Here is a 19871-nt window from a genome sequence, read left to right as displayed (position 1 = left end):
CCGCGCGCTGGGAGGCCGCCGGTGTTTTTGCAGCCCCCGATGTGTTTCCAGCCCCTGACGGACGGGAGGAGGAGGGAGCGAGCAGCGATGCGCAAGATGGAGCAGGCGCTGCCGGCGCGGCGGGGCCGGCAGCCGGGCCGGGCGCACGGGAGGTAGCGGAGCAGCGGAGCAGGTAGGCGAGGGGAGGGCGAGGGGCTCCGGGGGGCGGCCCGCGGGCTGTGCCCGGCCCTGGCAGCGCTACCCAGGCAGGGGCGGCGGCGGGGCACGGCGGCCCGCGGCTGGGGGCGCACCGCTGGGGACCGGCCCCGGCCGTGCGGGCTGGCCGCGCCGCCGGCGGGCTCCGTGGGGTGGCTGCGCCGTGCCAGCTCGGGCCGGTGCCCCCGGTGTGTGCAGGCGGTGGGTGCCCGCGCCTGGCGGTGGGTGCCCCTTTCGGATGGAGCGGTCTCCCCCTGCCGGGCTGCGCCGCAGCGCCGCCAGTTCCACGTACGGCACCCGACCCGCGTCCGTCGGCGGCAGCCGCGGCTGCTCGTCGGGCGGAGGCCGAGGGGTGGTCTGTGAGGTGGCACTGCGGCCCTGCGCCCACGGAAATGGGGACAGGTCGTTTGCTTTGCAGAAATCAGCTCGAAATAAATGTCATCAGGTGACGTTGTGCCCAAGGACCAGAGTTTTCAAAACCAGTCGTGATGCGTTAGTGGGTTTCTACCCTAAACCTGGGAGCTGGGTATTGCAAATTTAATAAAAACTACATTCCATGATAAAGAGTATCACATTTCATTTCTTTTAAATTCTGCAGTGGGATGTTCGCTATTTATTTCACATCAATATGTTGTAAATGTGAAGTCAGAACAGCAAGAAACCTCATTACCACACAGTTACCGAGTGTTTTCAGGCAGCTCAAGAAGCGGGTTCGCCAGAGCATGTGCTAACTGTAAGATACATAATGTACAGCCATACCAATGCGAAGCCCTAATCCTGCACGTATCTTCTTCTAGAGGAAGTCCTGAATGACGTGAGGTTCCCTGTAGCATCAGTGCCCAGCACATGAGCGTGCTGCTGCAGTGCATCTCCGTGATGTAGATGAGGTCATAGGGAAGCGAGAAATATTTCTGAAGTCAGTACAAGTGTAGGACAACAGCAGCTGAGTGAATCACTCAGTATCTGTAGGCCGCAGGCTCTGGATGATAACATAATCACACATTAATCGTTCTGAATTTCTATTGATTTTCTTTTGGAACTGTCTTTAGGAACGCTTTTTCTTTTTTAAAAGCCTTTATGCTGACCATTATCTTCTCATAAACATATTTTTTTTCATAGTCGGCATTTCTCATCTTTTGGCACTACCTTGCTGCTGTTTATACCTGCAACAACTACTGGTTGTTCCTGTCTCCTCAGGCTTGCTCCTCAGCTCCTGATGTTTCCTAGGGCAGAGGTGGGTGACTGAAATGTCATTCCCTTTAGAAGGAGAAAACCTCATCATTGCTTAGGTCTCTGCAACCTGGAGCTGGAGTGTTCAAATTATATTCATTAGGAGCTCCATGCCTCACACTTTCAAGTGTCAGATTCAAACCTCAGAAATACATGCCTTCCTCATGGGACCGAACCTCTTCTCTTTGCTTATCTTCCTTGTCTTTAACACATTTTCATGGATTGTTTATTTTAATGCATGAAGGAGTAAATATTGTGCTCAGTTTCATTAGGCCGTGACTGAGGAGAGAAAAATACCTACTTTTCTGGCTTCAGTGAGCTCTGATTTGCTTTTCATACGGGACTTCCAAGACCTCCATCTTCCACACATGGGTCTATTCATCCTGTGCGGGAAGATGTCCCTGGCCTGGCAGGAGCATCTGTCCACCTGACAGGGGTCCTCAGGGAGGAAGCACAGACAACTGAGAAGGCGAAAGGACTTAAAGAGTACTTATGAACTTCCTCAAAATAATGTCTCCAGTCAGCACGGAGTCTTGGATATGTGGACTGACCTTCAGCTGTCTGGACTGTACTAATGGAGTTCAGGATGGGTCTTGGAATATGTGGGGGGCACTGAGCAAACAGGATGGTTCTGCACAGCCGTTGCCCCCCAGGAAGCTTAGCTGTTCTGAAATACGCTGCTCGTGCCTTGTTCCTGTGGCTCTTCGCCATCACACCTTTTTGCTTCCTTTCTGATTTTTCTGTGTGGCTGGCCCCAGTCCCACTTCTCCATCTGTGTCCTTTCTGTGTAGGAGCAAAGAAAATAATGGAGAGAAGAATACCTTTTTTTCAGGAAGAGGCTGCTGTGAATTTACAGATCACAGTTAGCATTAGGGTTGTCGGCAAAGTAGCTTTTTTACTCAGACAGTCCAGGAATTGAGGGTCTTTACCCTGGGTCCCCGCAGTCACAAGGGCTGCAGGAGGGACCAGAGCTAGCAAAAATGTTTCTCATCTTCAGACCTGATAATCGATTAGATTAGTAGAAACTCATCATCATCTCCAGCTCCTCTGGGGTGGCTGAAGAACAGACACAGCCGGCTGGATGCTACTGCCCCAGCACCGGAGCTGCTGCTGGCAGCGGAGGTTGGGTGATGGCTGGGTTGGGCGAGGGCTGTCCCATCCCGGCTGTCCCATCCCGGCTGCCCTGGCACATGCCCCATGCTGGAACGTGGCTGCTCCATGCCGTATGCATCGTCTGCCTGCGACCACTGCCCCGGCACCGCATGGGATGTGCTTGACGCTGGGCTGTCCTGGGTGAGAGCTGATGGAGCCTGGATGCCCAGACGATCTTGCCGGCTTCTGCTGTCCTGAGCCGCCCGCGGAGGACATCCAGGAGCGCTGGGTTAGCAGAGCTGGGCTTTTTCACTTGATGGTTTTAGTGAAGGCCGTTGCCCTGCAGTGGGACTGGGCGGTGGCTGCGTACAAAGCCTTCGCTCTGCATCCCTGGAGGAGGTGCACGGTCAGCCCCACTGCTCACCGAGGTGGTTTTTATTATTTTTATTAACTTTTAAGCCCCCTGGGCCCTGAGCCACGAGGACAAGCCCTGCAGCAGTGGGCAGGCAGGTGTGGGGTCAGATAGTTTCACGCCCAGGCAGGCACGACGAGGCGGTGACCGGGCTGCCAGCACCTTCACGGACACGCACCCGCGCAGCTTGTCACCCCCTGACAAGCCACCGCGGCCCGGTGTCCCCTCGCTGCGTCAAGCGCCGGGCACCGCCACGGGCCTCGGCACGGCACGGAGCGCCCCGAGCCCGCCGGGGGTCCCGGCCCCGGGGTGCGGGGCCCCCATCCAGCCCCGCGGGCCGCGCCCGCCGTTTGCTCCCGGCGGGGGCCCGAAGGCGGCGTGGCCCGGCCCTGCGGCACCTCCCCCGGCCCCGGCCCCGCGGGCGGCCCGGGCCGCTCCCCGCCCCGCCTCGGTCCCTCCCCGCCCGCCAGCCGGCATTTCCTGGGCCGGCCATGGCCGCCGCGGGCCCTGAGGCGAGGCCGCCCGCCGCCCGCCGGGACGCTGAGCCCTGGTAGCTGCCGGTGGCCGGGCCCCGCCGCCTCCCGGTATTTGCTACAGCTTTGTTGTTGTTCCCCCTCCCCCCGCCCTTTTTATTTTTTATTTATTTATTTTTCCGCCTGAACTAGCGCTGCGGGAGGCCGGGCCGCGGGGGCCGCCCCGGTGCTCGGTGCCCGCCGGGGGCCCAGGGGCCGCGGCCCGGGTAGCGCCGCGCCCGCTGCAGCCGTTGCGGGAGCCGGCGGTGAGCACCGGTACCGCCCGCCTGCCCCCGACTCGTTGACACAGCCCGGCGTCAGTCACACCAGAAAACACCGCCAGCGAGCGACAAAAAATACTTTTTTTTTTTTAAACTCGAACCGCTTTCCAGCCGCAGATGAGCGTGTGCGGGCGGCCTGGGCCGTGTGATGTGCGGGGCGCGGTGCGGGGGCGGCGCGGCTGACGGCTCCTTCTGTTCCAGAGCCCTGGGGACACCGGCCCGGCATGGAGGGGACCAGGCAGACCAGGATCTGTCGCCCACACAAGATAAGTGAATCCTCAAAGGTCTGTACTGTTTGTGTTGCCTGCCGAAAAAAACCAAGTCAGAAGTAACAAGAAGCGGGGGGGGGGGGGGGCAGAAAAGGCTGTCCTTTGGATGGGCTGCTTGGGGGGGACTATGAATATGCTGAGCTTTTAAAAAGAGAGATGAAAATGGCCTACCTGCTCAAATATTTTTGATAAAGAAGTTACTACCTAGTGATTAAAAAAAAACCCCCCACACAAAAAACCAGCAGCAAATGGGCATCTGTTCATCATGACTCATAACTTAAAAAAGAAAACCACATCGTTGCAGCAGAGTTACATGCACTGTGTTTATTTTGGGAATTTTTCCTACTGATCCATCTCTTAAAATCCAAGCTAGTTACAGAAGCAAAGCTGGGATTACTCTTTAGATTTAGTCTTTGTTTTGTACGAGACGGGAGTCCTGGTCCTGCAGGCAGTGGTTATTCGGGTGAACTCGAGATGTTTTCTTTGGTTTTGAGGTTAATTTTCTTTGTATGGAATCTCTGTCTGCACAAATCCACTGTTTTTTAGTTGGGGATCCATCTTGGGTAGCTCTTTAGCAGGTCATCAGGATGGTGGCCGGAGATCTGTAAGACATTATTGTCAGCTGTAATTATTACGTTCACTTTGTTTCATACCCGTGAAAACCGCTTTTCTGTTCTAGTGCGAGCACTAGGTTATAGAAGCTGCAGAGCAAGTACCTTGTACTACCGACAACGGCTAGAAAAGAGAAACTTTTCGGTGCCTGTAATCTGTCTTTAAAAAGTTGAATGAGGCAGATCTCATTTTCCTGCACATCACTGACGAGTAGTGGGACTGCATTAATGATCTGAAAGGAATTAGATCTTTGAATCAGAAAGAAGTTAAAATACTGCTGTAATACAATTGATAAAAGATAACTAGGACTAATTTTTAAGTGCATCCCTACCAATATAATCTTTCCCTGAGTGCTGATCCTGTCTACCATTTAAATGGTTTAGTCTGAATGTAATAATAATTCATCACATTGAAAATTAATTAACTTGACAGCATTGTTTTATTTTCTTGCTTAGGCAGCAGCTGTCACTATCTGTTAAATTTAGAATTACTAGATAATGCTAAAGCTGTTCTACAGAATATAAATAGCTTGAGAAAGATGTTCGTGTTTAGTATGAAATTAGTCTTGGTTTTGAAACGTGCAGCTATCAGCTTCTGATATTTGCTCACTGAACAGATGAACTTGCTAAGTGGCTGAAATATGTTAATATATTCTGAGTCCACCCAGTGCCATACGTAATGATTTTATGCTTGATTCCTGAAGTAGCAGCAGTTCTACGTGACTACAAGGATTTGAGGAGTACAAGTTGTCAGGCATATTTGCAGTCAGGATTATGCTGCTGACTCGACAACCAGCTAAGTAAATAAGGATCTCTGGCAAATCTTATATTCTGGTGTAATCTTGTTATGCACGATGGTGGTATTAGAGAATATTAGAGAGAAATGATCAGCCAATTTACAGAGATGAGAGAGAATATGTTTTTGGTTTAATCCAGTAATTGTCCCCCATGAGTCCCCATGAGATTCAGAAGAGGGTGCTGTAAGAGGTTATTGTCTGTTCATCCACGATTTTTTTATCACAGTTGCCTCAAATGCGTGGTTTGTACTTTGCCACCTGCTCCATCCCCTGGTCTCTGCTTGGGCTCCTGTATGAGATCAGCATTTCTCAACCTCAGAAAAATTAAGATAAAGAACTGTACAGTCCTTAAAGCCCATATTTTCTTGTATTACAGGTCTCTGGCAGTTTTACTCCTCAGTGGAAGTTACTTTGTCTATGCCATAGATCTCTTTTTTAAGTTCTGAGGTAGGATGAGGCGATGAGTATAAGGCAAATTAAAGAGTTTTGGTCCAGAAGACTTAGAATTATTGAAGCCTCTTCACTTAGATTGGTTTAACTCTGTACACTTGCACGTACAAAGTTACTCCAACAGAAGGCTTTTTGGCAGCTGCGTCTCCATTGTTTAGAAAAGAGCGTAAGCAAAACTAAAGAGAAACCACTGGGATATCACGCTAAGAGCAGCACATTTGGTTATTAATTTGGGTTTGATCTTTGGCGGACTGCCTGTCGCTATTCCACGGACTGCTGAAAGGCAGTTGTGGGAGGTCAGGCTCCCGAGGTTGGAATTAGCTGAGGATGATTGGCTGCCATCATGTCTGGACAGTGGTGAGCCGCGTACCTTAATCCTGGTTATCTCATCGTATAAAAGTACAATTACCAAATGATGTACACAGAGGGCATATGTAGAGTGAGGGTTGTGTGCAGAGGAAAAAAAACCATGGCTCTAGGACTTGAACCTTTCCCATCCAGGTGTTTAGAGAGATTGTCTCACCATGGTTTAACCAACCCATTAATGGTTTAGCCAGACAGCAGCAATCATGTGCTTTCTGTTTGGGAAACCAGGAAAGCCACAGATAGGATTTCTAGGAGAAGCAACAGTTTGGTGAAGGAAAGGTTGAATGCCCGAGAGGCTTGAAGAGACCTCAGGTCATCTGTGTGACCGTTTTCAGTGTCAAAACGGACTGAGAGACCTTTTCAGGGTGTCACTTCTGGGAACGCGCTCTGACAGCGTAGAGCTGGGCAGGACCCAGGGTCCTACAGCCAGAACTGTTCACAGCTGACTTAGGTGCGATACAAAGATGTGCTGCCTTCTCTTACATGTTCCTACAGGCTCTGCAACTCTGCTTGTTTTAGATTTGGTAATTAAAGTTATGTATTTGCATTTAACTTAACCTGGCTTTTATTAAGAGAGAGCACAAGGTAACTGACTGTATCATCGAGCTTTCCATCCCTCCGGAAGGGTAGTCCTTCAAGCTGTGTCGCTTCACATACAGGGGTGACCAGCCCCTTCAGCTGCGTGTTCTGCAGGACATTCAAGGGGTGACAAAACATTTCCATTTTGTCTTTTCTTAGGACTGGTAACGTCAGGCTGTGAGAAAGAGGCAAGCAGTGGTTGCCTCAAAAGCTCTGTGGCACGTACAGAGCTGATGGGAAGAGTGTCTGGACCAGAGGGATCCCAGAAGGGCACTTAACGGACATGTTCTGAGGGCGTTTTCCCCTTTCTTTAAAAGAAAAATATTTAGTCATATTCATGAAAACAAAAACTACCTCAGCTTCTGGAAGCAAGTAGAAATCTCGTGGGAATAAGTTATCCCCATGTGTGGCTTTGCACATAAATAAACAGCTATTATTTTTGAATGCAGTGTGTGTGCCTGGAATAATGTGGAAAGAAAGAGAGGGATTTTACCCTAACGAGCTTAGAAATGCAGACTTCTGAAAAGATTTAAGAAGGGGTAGCTGTCAAGTAAGCAGTAACCCAAACAATACATGGGCTGAATGAAAATCTGGCATAATGCTGCCTGTGTGTCTCCAGCTCCAAATACTGAGCAAGTAGCTTAGTTGAGAAGAACTCTGTAAGGAGTCGTTTGGGGGACAAGTAAGAAAGGAACTGTCAGTAAGATGTCCTGAAGACAATGAGTGGCAGAGTTTCAGAAAATTGTGCCTGTATAAATCATCAGGGAGGAGGTTTGGATGCAGCATTGTGGAGGAGGTAGGAGTAAATGATAAAAAACAGGGAGTAAGAAGCAGCAAAAGCCTACGTATCGGCCTTTCAAAGTGAAGGTGAGGAGCTGGGGCTCATACTGTGTTGCTTGCCAGCTGTCTCAAGTCAGCATTTAGTATAAATGTGCAGCACGAGTAAGCTTTCTCTGTCTCGTCTATGACTACATCTAATGGGAAAATTCTTTGTGCACACTGAAATTTATCTCGGTGAAGATGACATCTGCCTGATAACTGTGTGTTTATTGCAGGTGTACAGGTGGGATGACCACTCTAGCCTAGTTCTTCAGAGCCTGAATGAGCAGAGGCACCGAGGCCTCTTCTGTGACATTGTCCTCGTGGTGGATGAGCAGCGGGTCCCAGCCCATCGGAACCTCCTTGCTGTTTGCAGCGACTACTTCAACTCTATGTTCACCATTGGTATGCGAGAAGCCCACCAAAAAGAGGTTGAACTTTTTGGAGCCTCTTACATTGGTCTCAAGGCTGTGGTGGATTTCCTTTATGGCAGCGAGCTGTCTTTAGATGGAGGCAATATCGACTACGTGCTCGAAACGGCTCACCTGCTGCAGATCTGGAAGGTGGTCGACTTCTGTTGTGAGTATCTGGAGAATGAAGTGAGCGAGGAGAACTATTTGTACCTGCAAGAGCTAGCCTCTATTTACAACCTGAAGCGCCTTGACTCCTACATTGATTCTTTCATCCTGCAGAACTTTGGCACGCTGTCCTTCACCCCAGACTTCCTGCAGAACATTTCCTTGCAGAAGTTGTGCCAATACCTGGACAGCAGCAACGTGCAGCAGGAGTGTGAGCACGACTTGCTGCAGGCTGCATTGCAGTGGCTCACCCAGTACCCGGAAAGGGAGAACGAGGCTTACCAGGTTCTGGATAACATTCACTTTCCCTTGATACCTAAAAGCGATCTCCTCCATCGAGTCAAGCCTGCTGTCTGCTCTCTTCTTCCCAAAGAAGCAAACTGTGAGGGGTTTATAGAGGAGGCGGTGAACTATCATAACAACGTCACGGCTCAGCCAGTGCTGCAAAACAAGCGGACGGCCCTGCGGACCTGCGAGGAGAGGCTCCTCTTTGTGGGAGGGGAGGTTTCCGAACGGTGCCTGGAACTGAGCGATGATACCTGCTTCTTGGACACCAGGAAGGGGCAGTGGGTAGCAGAGACCCCTCTCCCAGCCAGACGAAGTCACCACTGTGTTGCAGTCTTGGGAGGCTTCATCTTCATAGCCGGAGGCAGCTTTTCAAGAGACAATGGAGGGGATGCAGCTTCAAATCTCCTATATAGGTATGATCCCCGCTGTAACCAGTGGATAAAGGTGAGACTTAAGCTGTATTATTTCTCTGTTTGAAGTCCTTAATGTTTAGAGTGTTTTCTTCTTTTTGGTGGAAGGACAGGGCTCATTAGGGTAGCCAACATAGCAACACTTGCAAATGGAAATTCAAGTTAAGTTGAACAAGCAGCTACTTGAATCCTTTGTGGGAATGCTTAAGTTACAGTGAAAGGGTTTGGGGCAGATTTTCAACTTCACTTGGGATCTGGGCATTTCATCCGTGAAATTCCTGGTCAGCACCCACCTGCGACTTTTTAGATTACTTGTGGGAATAATGCTAGAATGGACGTACAGAGGTGACTGCTTAGTTCATCTTTGTCAAGCAACAGCTAAACCAAAAACGGGTCTAATGTAAAAAGAAAATGTCTCTGACGCTTGTCAAATGTCTCTGCGCTAAGTGTCTCTTAGAAGCAGCTGTTCACTTCCAGTCCCGCTGTAAAACCCTGCGGACAGCACAGGTTCCTATACGAACCAGTCATCCTGTGTGGTTCATTTGTGGGTTTGAGTGAATCCAATATATGCTTCTTGCAGAGTTTTGGAGGGAGGCCCATGTAACACAAAACCACTTAGAGTTACCTCTCCCATAGATGCTTCCTGTTGTCCCCTTTCTTGAAAATGAGTGCTATGTGACATGCTACTGCAGAAAACCAAAAGTATTTTATGAATATAATGGTCAAACCCAGTAGCTCACCTTTCCAAATAAATGGGAAGAAGCAACTATCCTGTCCGCAGACATGAATATACCTGAACTCAGCTTGCTTACCAGATGCTTGAAGATGTCAGCGTGTTATTTTGGTGGGTTTTTTTGACAGGTTGCCTCCATGAGACAACGCCGTGTAGATTTCTACCTGGGAGCTATTACCGACATGCTGGTAGCTGTTGGTGGCAGGAATGAAAATGGGGCTCTTTCTTCAGTTGAGACCTACAGTCCTCAGAAAGATTCATGGTCCTATATCGCAGGCTTGCCCAGGTAACAGATGTTTGGAAAGTTTTCCTGTGTTTGAAGAATGGTTGTAAAGGGAGCTTGTGTGACTTTAGGTGATGAATGGGTGTTTCTAGAAGGGAAGCAAGGGAATATATAACCAACACAGTATCGGCAAGTAACAAACCATATCAACATTTAGTGTTTGAGCAACCAGCTCTTTCAGTCGGGGTGCCTCATATCAGCTTGATTGGTTTTAGTTGTTGTCCTTGTCCTGAGGTATGTCTGAAGGATGGGGGGGAGAGTTCTTGTAATTTCTTTCTACTACCCTTAAGATGTTTTTCTCGAGTTAAATGCTTTCAGAGGCACTGTTTAGATCTTGATCAAAGACTTTTATGATTTATTTGGCCTTTGCCACATTGGTGTGATTGTTTGCCATGTAAGGTGTTTCTCTCAGTTTGACTGCTCAGGTTGGCTGTTGCAGATAAACCCTCTTTACCTGTATTGCAGATAGGTAATCCCAGTAAATGTGACCTCTCTTTCTTTCAGTCTGAGTTAAAACTTAGCTGCTCCGCTGTTGAGAGACTTTAGTACTGCGGTGCATCTTGTAACAGCAGCACAGGACATTGCTGGTGTTTTGAGTCAGCATTTGAGTGGTGACTTTGTAAGCATGGTACAATAGCATTTCATTTTCAAACAGCTGTTTAGATTTAGTGATATTTCACATTCATGGAAATTACAGGAGTATTGGCTATACAGATGGTGTTTTTATGATGTCTGAAACATCCAGCTTCAGCAGCGGTGCTTGCTTTCTTAGTGGCATCATGAACCAGATACTTGTAATTTGATTTTAGAGTTCAGGGGTTTTTTTCCCCTTATTCCCTTAGCTGCAGCGCAGCAGCGCCGTAGGCAGCCAGTGAAGGCACAGAAGCCTGTTGCCCAGTTCTATTTTGGGCAGGTGCTGCAATGCGAGTCTGATCCAGGCTAACAGCTGGGCTCGAGTGCTCTTCAGAAGCAGGATGTTTTTCTTCTATTTTATTTCTGCCCACATAGGCAGATCTAGCAGTTGAGGCTAAACACCACAGTCTTCCCTGGGAAGTTGTGCATGAGAGTATCTTCGGCTGCTAAGCCCTTCTGTTAATTGTGGTGACCTGTGAGATTTCAGTAACACCTCCTAGAAATTGTAGCACAGCTTTTCTTTTCTTTTATGTAGATGTGACCTGACAACTCTGTTGTTAGAAAAACGCTCACCTTAGAACAGGTATAGATGTTTTTACTCATAAATGATTCGGGGGGAACTTGCCTAGTTGGCTTAAGCCAACCAGACTGTAAGCTGCCTGAGAAGCAGCTGTTTGTCTGCATGTCCCTACTGCTGCCTGTGTGTTGGCTTTGGGAATTTTGCAGCTGCAGCATTTAAAAGTGAATTTTGATGTGGGGGGTGTTAATTTTTTATTAAGTTGCCTAGTTGATCTGCTTGGACTAGGCAAAAGTCCCCCCTTATGGCATAACCCCACTTGCACTGCCTTAGCTGGCTGCTGAGCTGCAGGGTTAGGCTTGTAGTACAGTGACTATTTTAAGTTATTGCTGCATCCCCCAAAAAATAGTTCTGCATCCTTTCTTCCTGCCTGCTCTGTCCTCAGCCCATGCGAGCTGTCCCTTGAGCCAGGTCAGGTGTTTGTGCAGCTGTGTAGTGAACTAGATAGTTTCCCACTTTTCCACTTAGCTGCTGTCCTGCGCGTTCATGTGTCTTTAGATCTTAATGGACACTTAGTACCTTCAGATTTTCTGTCTTCGGCCCTCTCTCCTTGTGGAGAACACTTGCCTCGGTTGTTAGCAACAACCGTTTTTCTGCATGGAAGGAATAAAGCAAAAAAACTTCATGCGGGTTGCAAAAGGCAAAAATCAGCATAGTGGTGGACAACAGGACGGAACCTTTCTGCGTGCAGGTACAAGCGAATGCTGCTTGAGCCCAGGGGGAGAGGGGTGGCTCTGGCCGGTGTGGGGGGCTGCTGAAGGGGATCTGGGCAGTCATTTCCTGATGTACTTCAGATGGGTCTGCGTACAGTGGAGAAAGGATGAGAGAGGATTTTGGGATCTACTCAAGACTGGAAGAAAGCATGCTAGCTACAGTTCCTTCTGCCTACTCCTGTCTTCCCTTCAGCATATTCTTGATGTGATCTCTGTTTCCTCCCCACCACAGTTTTTTGTTGCTCAAACTGATTGTAGTTACTGGTTTTACCCAAATAACATCTTCCCCAGCCCTATTCTAGCAGCAAATCTTTTCTCCTCACGTAGAGGAAATCAGAAGCTCCAGTCGTCTGCTTCCTAATTGCCCGATCGGGCAGCACGTCCCAGCGTAGCTGCCTTGCTTCCTGCATTTTTCTCTCTTCTTCTCTCTGAAGACAACACACGCAGATTTTTTTGTCCTCTTAGGTGCATGGCCACCAGAAGCAGGGTCCCTGCCCGCACCTCTGGTGTTGTTTCTGACTGCTCCAAGCCAGCAGGCCGAGAGCCTGGGAGACGATTCCCTGGAGTGATAGGCACGTTGAGGTCGTTCTAGGGTGTAGGCTTGCATAGTTCAGGTTTGAGCTGTGTGGTGTTGGACTCTCAGGGGTTATTTGTTAAAGCTTCAGCTCGGAACATCCAGAAAATAGTTTTAGTTTTTTTCCTTCCCAAGGTTTATAGTTTGCCATGTGTGCAGATTTTCAGGAGAAGAGCAATGGATGTGTCCCTGAATACACATGCATCCTGTCTGCTGCCAAGTCCTGTGTCCGTGTTGCTGTACACAGGCACAGTCATGCTTGTCTAAGGAACCGCTTTGCAAGCTCTTTTTTATCTCTTCTTCACCCCCCTCACCCCACCCCTTCCCACCCAGCGTGGTCAAAGCAACACACCGTTTTCCCTAACCACTTTCTTGGAAGGAGCTGAGCTGTTTTGATGGAAATAATGGTGTCTTACTGGAGAAGAAAACACAGCTTCTTGAGGCAGATGCTTAACGGGGAAAACTTCAGCCAAGCTATCCAAGGGGGGGACCTGATCCAAGTCTGCAACAAGTGAATTTTGCCTGACTCTCATTAGGGTCCCTTGGTTGTAGGATACCTTTCCCATTCTTCAGAGAGGTCCTATATATATATATATTATTTTTTTTCCCTGTTTTCCCAGGCTCTTTGGGAGCAGTTGCTGCCATAGTTTCTAGCCCAGAAGGGAGCAGCAGTGGCTGACAAGCTTGGCACAGCAGAAGTCGGTGCAGTGTGTCCTCATCCATGAAAAAGTCTGCTGCAGACATCAGTGAAGTTAATTGAGTGGCCCTAGGTTAAAGTTTGGCAAAACAACTGAAAAAAGTTGTATGAGAAAATGTGTTGGAACAGGTTAAGGAATGATGGCATCTGCTGTGCTAGTCATGAATAATCTCACAGGGTTGCAACTGGTGGACACTGAGATTCAAAGCAACCACAGCTTGTCTGGACTTTGGTTGGAGTAGGGGATTCCCAAAGCTTTATCGAGTTAGGCCAAGTGTTCTTCTGTTTAAGAAAACAAATGGTAGATTTTTCAGCATTTACTGAATGGTGTTACTGGGTCAGAAACTGAATTTTTGCAGCATTGTATCTGGGTAAGTCATTCAAAATCAGTGACTGGCTCTAGCAGATGTTATGAATCAAAACTTCTTTCTCCTTAAGGCCTCTTTATCTTTTGCTGGCCACTCTTACATATAATACTGCCAAAATGCTTGATGCTTTCTGTTGGAGGATGTCTGGCCCCACTGTATTGAAGTGTCCTGTTCTGTTGCATGTTTAGAAATGCCTCTGTTTAAACCGTAGGGCTTGCAGAAAGGATTTCTATTGATTGTTTTCAATTTGTGCATTAAGTTTCACGCAGTTCTTTATTAATGGGAAGCCGAGTATGTGCAATTTTGGATGAGGTTTTTAGGAGTCAGGCAAAGTGAAACACTTCTAGCGTATTTCAATGGGTAATCTCCCTATATTGGAAAATAACCATCTGAGGATTGATTTGATGTTTCAGATACGATTGCCTCTTTCAAATTACTCTTGTAGCTATTGCTGTTCACTAGCTATAGCCATTGATTGAGGCAAAGAGAAAAGCATCAGTGCTTTTTCTGTAGCTGTCTATGCTAGACTGCACACGTGTGCTTGAGAGAAAGTGCCTATTGCTTGCTTACCCGTACAGAATTCCACTTTCCAGTTAGTGTAGGAAAACATTTAACCTGCTTCTGCAAAGGTCACTCACGTTTTTCTTAACTTACAGGTTTTTTTGTTCGTTCCCCCCCCCCTCCCCAAATGCTAGATGTAGTGTGATTGCTATCAGCAGTACCATAACCCTGGGCTTTGTGTTGAATTCCGTGCCATTGCGTTTTTCTCCTTCTGACTCCTCATAACTATCTGTTATCTGATGCAACCTCTGCAGTGGAGTGCGCTGCACGTCCCCTGGGCAGCTTGCTGGTTAGATGTAGGTTTAAAATCTAATGCAGTTTGAGAAAAGGAGTGAATTTAAGTTTCCCATCCCACCTCCCAGACAGGTAGTCTACTTTCTGAGACCTGTTCCAGTGTATATAGAGAAGCAAAGACTGTAGCAACCAGACTGAGTGCCACTAGAGACTTACGTTACCAGTTCTTGTCTGTAAGAGACCACAAACAAGGCAGAGCAGCATCTATGTATGCTCTACCTGCTGTAGCGTTTCTGGCAGGTGTGAAAGCTGGAGTGTGCGTGCTCATGATATTTCATGTCAAAATGAAGCACCGAGCACGAGTTACGTGCTTCCATGGTTAGGCAGATCATGAGCTGTGGAATTTTTTGAGTTGCCGTTTTGGATAAAGTCTCATAACTATGCCTTAGTCCTCTCTCTCTCTTTTTTTTTTTTCCTTTTTCTTTTTTTTTTCTTTCTTTCTTTCTTTCTTTCTTTCTTTTTTTCTGAGTGGCTAAGAAGCAGTACAGGTCTGAAGCCACCTGTGCAAGGTGTCCAGGGATGGTGCTCCAGCCTCTGTAGTTGGAAGGTTTGTCCTGGTCACTCAGCATTAGGCCAAGAGTGTCCAGGATTTTTCTGTTTTTTATAGCAGGAGCCTGTTAAAATATCTGATTCAGACAGTGGTCAGGGATCAGAAGCTTTGGTAGGCATCTAGAATAATAAACATCTTTTAGCTTTTCTCAGAAGTGTTGTGCTTCCAGGGTAAATATGGGTTTTCTTTTCTATTCCCCCTTTTCCCTTGGCACACAAGTGCTTGGCACTTAAGTGTGTGGAAGAAGCTATGATACTGTCTGTGTAGCTGAGAGAGACTATTACCACGTGAAATAAAAACAGCTCAAGGTTCTATCCACATTGAGTTTTGAGCGTGTTCAGGCATGGTTCAAAAGCATTCCAGGCTAAAGTAATGCTGGCGTAGGTTTGTCTGCCGTAGAGATTGAGTTGTCTTGAGTCCTACTACAAAGGAGGGTAGCAGAGGCTCGTGAGTGCAGCATGATGAGTATATTGCTCTGCAGCCCTATGGGTATTAAATTGTTTGGGATTTTTGTGTCGGTGTGAGAGACGTTTTGCTGTGGCTGGTGCTGCAGCTACATCTTTTAGCACACACACACACCCCTCAAAAAAAAAAAAAAAAAAAAAAAGTGTGTGCAGGAAAGGTATGTTCAAAGAAACTGGGGCTGTCCCTCACCTTAGCATTCCACTTCTAAGAGCTCAAAGGGATTTGGTCAGGTATATCCTAGCGTGTGAAGTTAAGAGCAGCTTCCAGAACTAGGTTTTTAGTGGCTTTATTATAGCTGATCAAAGGGGGTTTCTCTCTGCCCTGTGGAAACAGCATGCGTGACGTTGGTTCTGCCATCTCATTCTGCCTTACTTCAAACGTGGACTCTGACCTGTGATGGACTGAGGTCTGTTGTCGTGTCCTGGGGCGACCAAAGGAGTTACCACCTGTGTGGCAGAAGTGGTAGAGCAGATGGATAGCGCATGAAAAGTACGCTGCATGTATCATGACTGCAAATAAACTGGGCTGTGAACACTAGTGGGTAAGAAACGTGATTCATAATCCTGAAACTGTGGAAGGGGAAGGCAGCAGCAGTTTTCTTGTTGGTTTTTCTTGGTTAATTGCTACTGGTAAGTCTGAGAGGTATCATGATTATTTCCTCTTTCTGTCATAGAAACCCTTGCTGAGATGTGGATTTTTTCCTCTCTGGCCCTCTCAGACTGATCCAACCCAAGCACTGGAACAGGAAAATGGGAGTGAAGGCCATGCCAACTAGAGCAGGATGGGTTACTTCTGTTGTATGACACACTGTAGAGGATGCCTTAAAAAGTGATTGTCATACCTTAGTGCTCGGTAGCGACCAGGTATGAAAAGGATGCCTTAAAAAGTGATTGTCGTACCTTATCGCTCTGCAGTGCAGGGTGAAGCGGTACGAATAAGAATAGTTACTGGGTAACTAACAGGATTAGGGAGTCTTCTGTCTTTAGTTACTGTTTATTTTCTTCTCTAGTACCAGTCCTTGTTGAATGCTTTGTGTATCTTGATAAAATTCCTAAGTCCTAAGTCGGCTCGCTTTTGTTTGCCTGTCCTAGGTTCACCTATGGCCATGCTGGAACAGTCTACAAGGAATTTGTGTACATTTCAGGAGGCCACGATTACCAAATTGGCCCCTATAGAAAAAACCTGCTGTGTTATGATTACCGCACAGATGTTTGGGAGGAGAAGAGGCCGATGATCACTGCTCGAGGGTGGCACAGCATGTGCACCTTACAGGACAGTATCTACTCCATCGGTGGCAGCGATGACAACATAGAAACCATGGCTCGTTTTGACATTCTGAGTGTGGAGTCGTACAGCCCTCAGTGTAACCAGTGGACCAGAGTTGCTCCTCTGTTGCAAGCAAACAGTGAGTCAGGGGTGGCAGTTTGGGAAGGCAAGATTTATATCCTCGGAGGCTACAGCTGGGAGGAAACGGTCTTCTCCAAAACAGTCCAGGTTTATGATAAGGAGAAAAATAAGTGGTACAAAGGAACTGACTTACCCAAAGCAATTGCCGGTGTGTCTGCATGTGTCTGTGCATTGAAACCCAAAACAGAGGACAAAAAGAAAAAAACAAAAACAAAAAAACATCAAGATAGAGGAAGATGACTACTTCTGGATAACCACCCTTTAATCATTTCTATCTACCCTTGATTCTTTTTCTTTTTAAATGGGGACACACACACACGTCTTCTGAAGCCTCAGAGAACATACAGTTGAATGTGTTTTTTTGATTAAGCTCATGTTTAAGGTAAAAACAACAAAAGAAACCAAAAAAACCCCCAACCTCCTACCATATAGGGGGGTGATATAGCAAGAGAGGTTATGCTGCTCTCCTGGATGTTAAGGCTTAGTCTTTTACTTCTGTGGTACATGGCATTTCCACATACATAGTATTATGTCAACGTTTTTTAAGTAAGGTTGAATCTGTGGCTGAGATGATAATGTCAGGGGGGAGGGAGGCAGGGGAGTAAGTGAAGTTACAGGGCAGTTCAAAGGAGTTCAGAAGCAACTGCTTAAAAAAACCCCAAAGAACCAGGTCTTTGATTTTGTAAATCTTGAATTTTTGTAACATTGAATATAATTTACAATACATTCTTGAGTTGTTAGTATCAGATTTCTGGAACACCAGTGTTCAAAGAGAATACTGGTTTTGGTGAATGCAGGTCCGGATCAGCTCAAAGAGCAAATAACTCCACTGTACTCTTAAGACGAAGAAGACTTTACTGTGTGGCTAAATAATCGATGGGGTTTACTCGGGCTTGGATTGATACCATTGTGAACTTTGAAATCTGGGAAGTGCGATGACTTTTGCAGCCCTTGTTGTGGCACTTTGCATATCTAAACACAACAAGTTTTCTTGGGCTTTAAAACATGTCGGAGAATGAGGGGGGAAAAAAAATTGGTCGAAGAACTTGAAGGAAGATTCGAGGATTTGGAGGGAAACTGCACGATTTGCCTTGGGTTTCAAAGCAGGTGAAACTGATAGAGCTCACTGCGAGTTTGGGGTTTGCTGAATAGCGTAATGTTGGGGAGAAATGGCAGGGATCCTTCAGGTGAACTTGAAGCAAGATGAAGTCCCTTCCCAGCCCTACCAGGCTGTAGAACCTGGGATCCACTTCATTTAACTCAAGCCTCACCATGGTCATGGCCCATACTAGATTTGTCTGCTGTCAAAAACAGAGGATGATTAACTGGGGTTCGGTAAACCTCAAGAACACAACTTGTTTTTTTGCCTGAGCTAATAGCTCACATCTTCTTTTTTTTTTTTTTTTTTTTTTTTGTTAGTATTTTTTTCCCCCAAGTTCAAAATGTCTTTGCATGAGCGTAGCCTTTTCTGATGGGTTTGGGTGAGGACTTAAAGCCGTGGCTCATCAGGCATGCAACCAAACACCTTCCCCAGCAAGACAGGCCCAAAATACGCTGAGGGACTGTGTCTGGGATCCAGACAGTGGGACTGAACTGAAAATCGTCTGTTAGATCCTCTGTGTCACGCTCTCCTATGCATACCAAGTAAAGAGATTTCCAGCCCAAGTGTTAGTCCACCCTCTACAAACACAGCTGATTCTGGTGCAGATATTAAAATTCCCCGACTGTCTGGCCAGCTTTCAGGCATTCACCCTGGGGCATTTTACAAATGCACCTCTGATTTGCAAGAAGTCGATCACCAGCAATCTGATACAACCATTTCAGTTATTGTAGTAATGCCAGGCCACAGATTAATATTCCTCCTTCCCAAAAGAAGAAATTTTTAGAAAGTTTTTAAAAACAACTTTTATACTTTTTTATAACATATTTTGCTAACTCAGTCTCTTGTTTGCCATGTATTATTTACTGTAGATGCTACTGCTCTGTAATCGTGACCCGTTGTTGCTGTCAGGGGCTCACGATCTGGTGGATCTTTTCGTCTCTGTGTGGTTGGTGGGGATGCGCTGCAGCTGTTGGGGCAGCATTTACGTTGCCAGCATTGTCAGGCAGGCAGCTATCATTGTGACTATTGTACGGCCGCTTGTCCGGCTCGCCAGACATGCTAATAAACACGCTTTATTTTCAGCTATTGGTGATCTGCTGAGTGGATTTCAAGGGCTTTGGTGTAAAGTTCTGCTGGGGAACTGTTGGTTGTTGCTGTTATTTCTTCCTCAGTCCTTCTTTAACATCTCCCTTGTGCACCGTAACCGTCTATTTCAGATTTGCCTTTTTTTTTTTTTTTTCCTGTCTGGTGTACGTACAGTCAATACCCAGCTACCCTTTTTTTTTTTTTTTTTTTTCATTTTTATTCCCCAACTATTTACGTCAGTAATTAGCAAACACTAAGAAAACATTTTCGCACTTAATTTCATTTGAAGCTCTTGCAAATTAAAGAATGCTTAGATATATTGTAAGAACATATTTGTATTGAAAGAGGTACCTCTGAATAAATTTCTGGAGTGCAAGAAAGTTACAGGTTTCTTCTTTAGTCCCAAGAAGGGATTCAAGAAACTAGTTGAAATTAATTTTGTTAAGCTCCTTGAGGTTTTTTTGGTTGTTTTGTTTTTTGTTTTTTTTAAAAAAAAAAAGCCCCAGGAGTAAGTCTTTCATTTGCATTAACAGATTTATTTTAAAGCCTTTGTACACTGCATGAAGTAATGGTTATTCTTTTTTTTATCCTAAAAATAAATTAAAAAAAAAAAAAACAAACACTACAAAACAAAACCAAAACAATCATTTTGGTTATGGCAAACTCATTAATGAGATGTTTGGGGGGTTTTTATATCTGAAATCCTTGCTATATTGACTAACAACTACTTAACTTTCTGGGACATTTTCATGTGTAAGTATAGGACAAAGATTTCAAAGACTTGCTTTGTTTCTGTTAATGGGTTGCCTGTTACTATATCCCTCTTTTAATGTGTTTATGTATTACATTAATGTCTGGAAAAAATAAATCCAGTTTAGAATATTGTATTCATCACCATCTGACTCGTGTTTTGATTTCATTGAGGTTTTCCTTTTCTAT

The 19871-nt window shown here is 46.5% G+C and overlaps 1 protein-coding gene across 18 annotated transcripts in view; it reads left to right on the top strand.

The window, feature by feature from the left end:
* The window catches only part of KLHL36 (kelch like family member 36), a 97777-nt gene extending 77958 nt beyond the window's left edge, over positions 1–19819 (top strand). For 15 of the 18 annotated variants that reach the window (XM_056361181.1, XM_056361177.1, XM_056361172.1 and 12 more), the window contains 5 exons: positions 52–172; positions 3924–4006; positions 7850–8923; positions 9751–9908; positions 16429–19819. In XM_056361181.1, coding sequence (XP_056217156.1) covers positions 3947–4006; positions 7850–8923; positions 9751–9908; positions 16429–16984 — 1848 coding nt within the window. In that variant the 5' untranslated portion in view covers positions 52–172; positions 3924–3946 and the 3' untranslated portion in view covers positions 16985–19819. Of the gene's footprint in view, positions 1–51; positions 173–3489; positions 3514–3923; positions 4007–4080; positions 8924–9750; positions 9909–16428 lie in introns of those variants that run through there. The other 3 variants (XM_056361182.1, XM_056361174.1, XM_056361164.1) reach the window with 3 other exon arrangements.
* Positions 19820–19871: the final 52 nt, after the last annotated feature.

Source organism: Falco biarmicus, chromosome 15, assembly GCF_023638135.1.
Source record: "Falco biarmicus isolate bFalBia1 chromosome 15, bFalBia1.pri, whole genome shotgun sequence".
In the NCBI taxonomy this organism is placed as follows: domain Eukaryota; kingdom Metazoa; phylum Chordata; class Aves; order Falconiformes; family Falconidae; genus Falco; species Falco biarmicus.
Note: the sequence above shows the minus strand (reverse complement) of the source record. Positions and strands in the feature narration are given on the sequence as shown.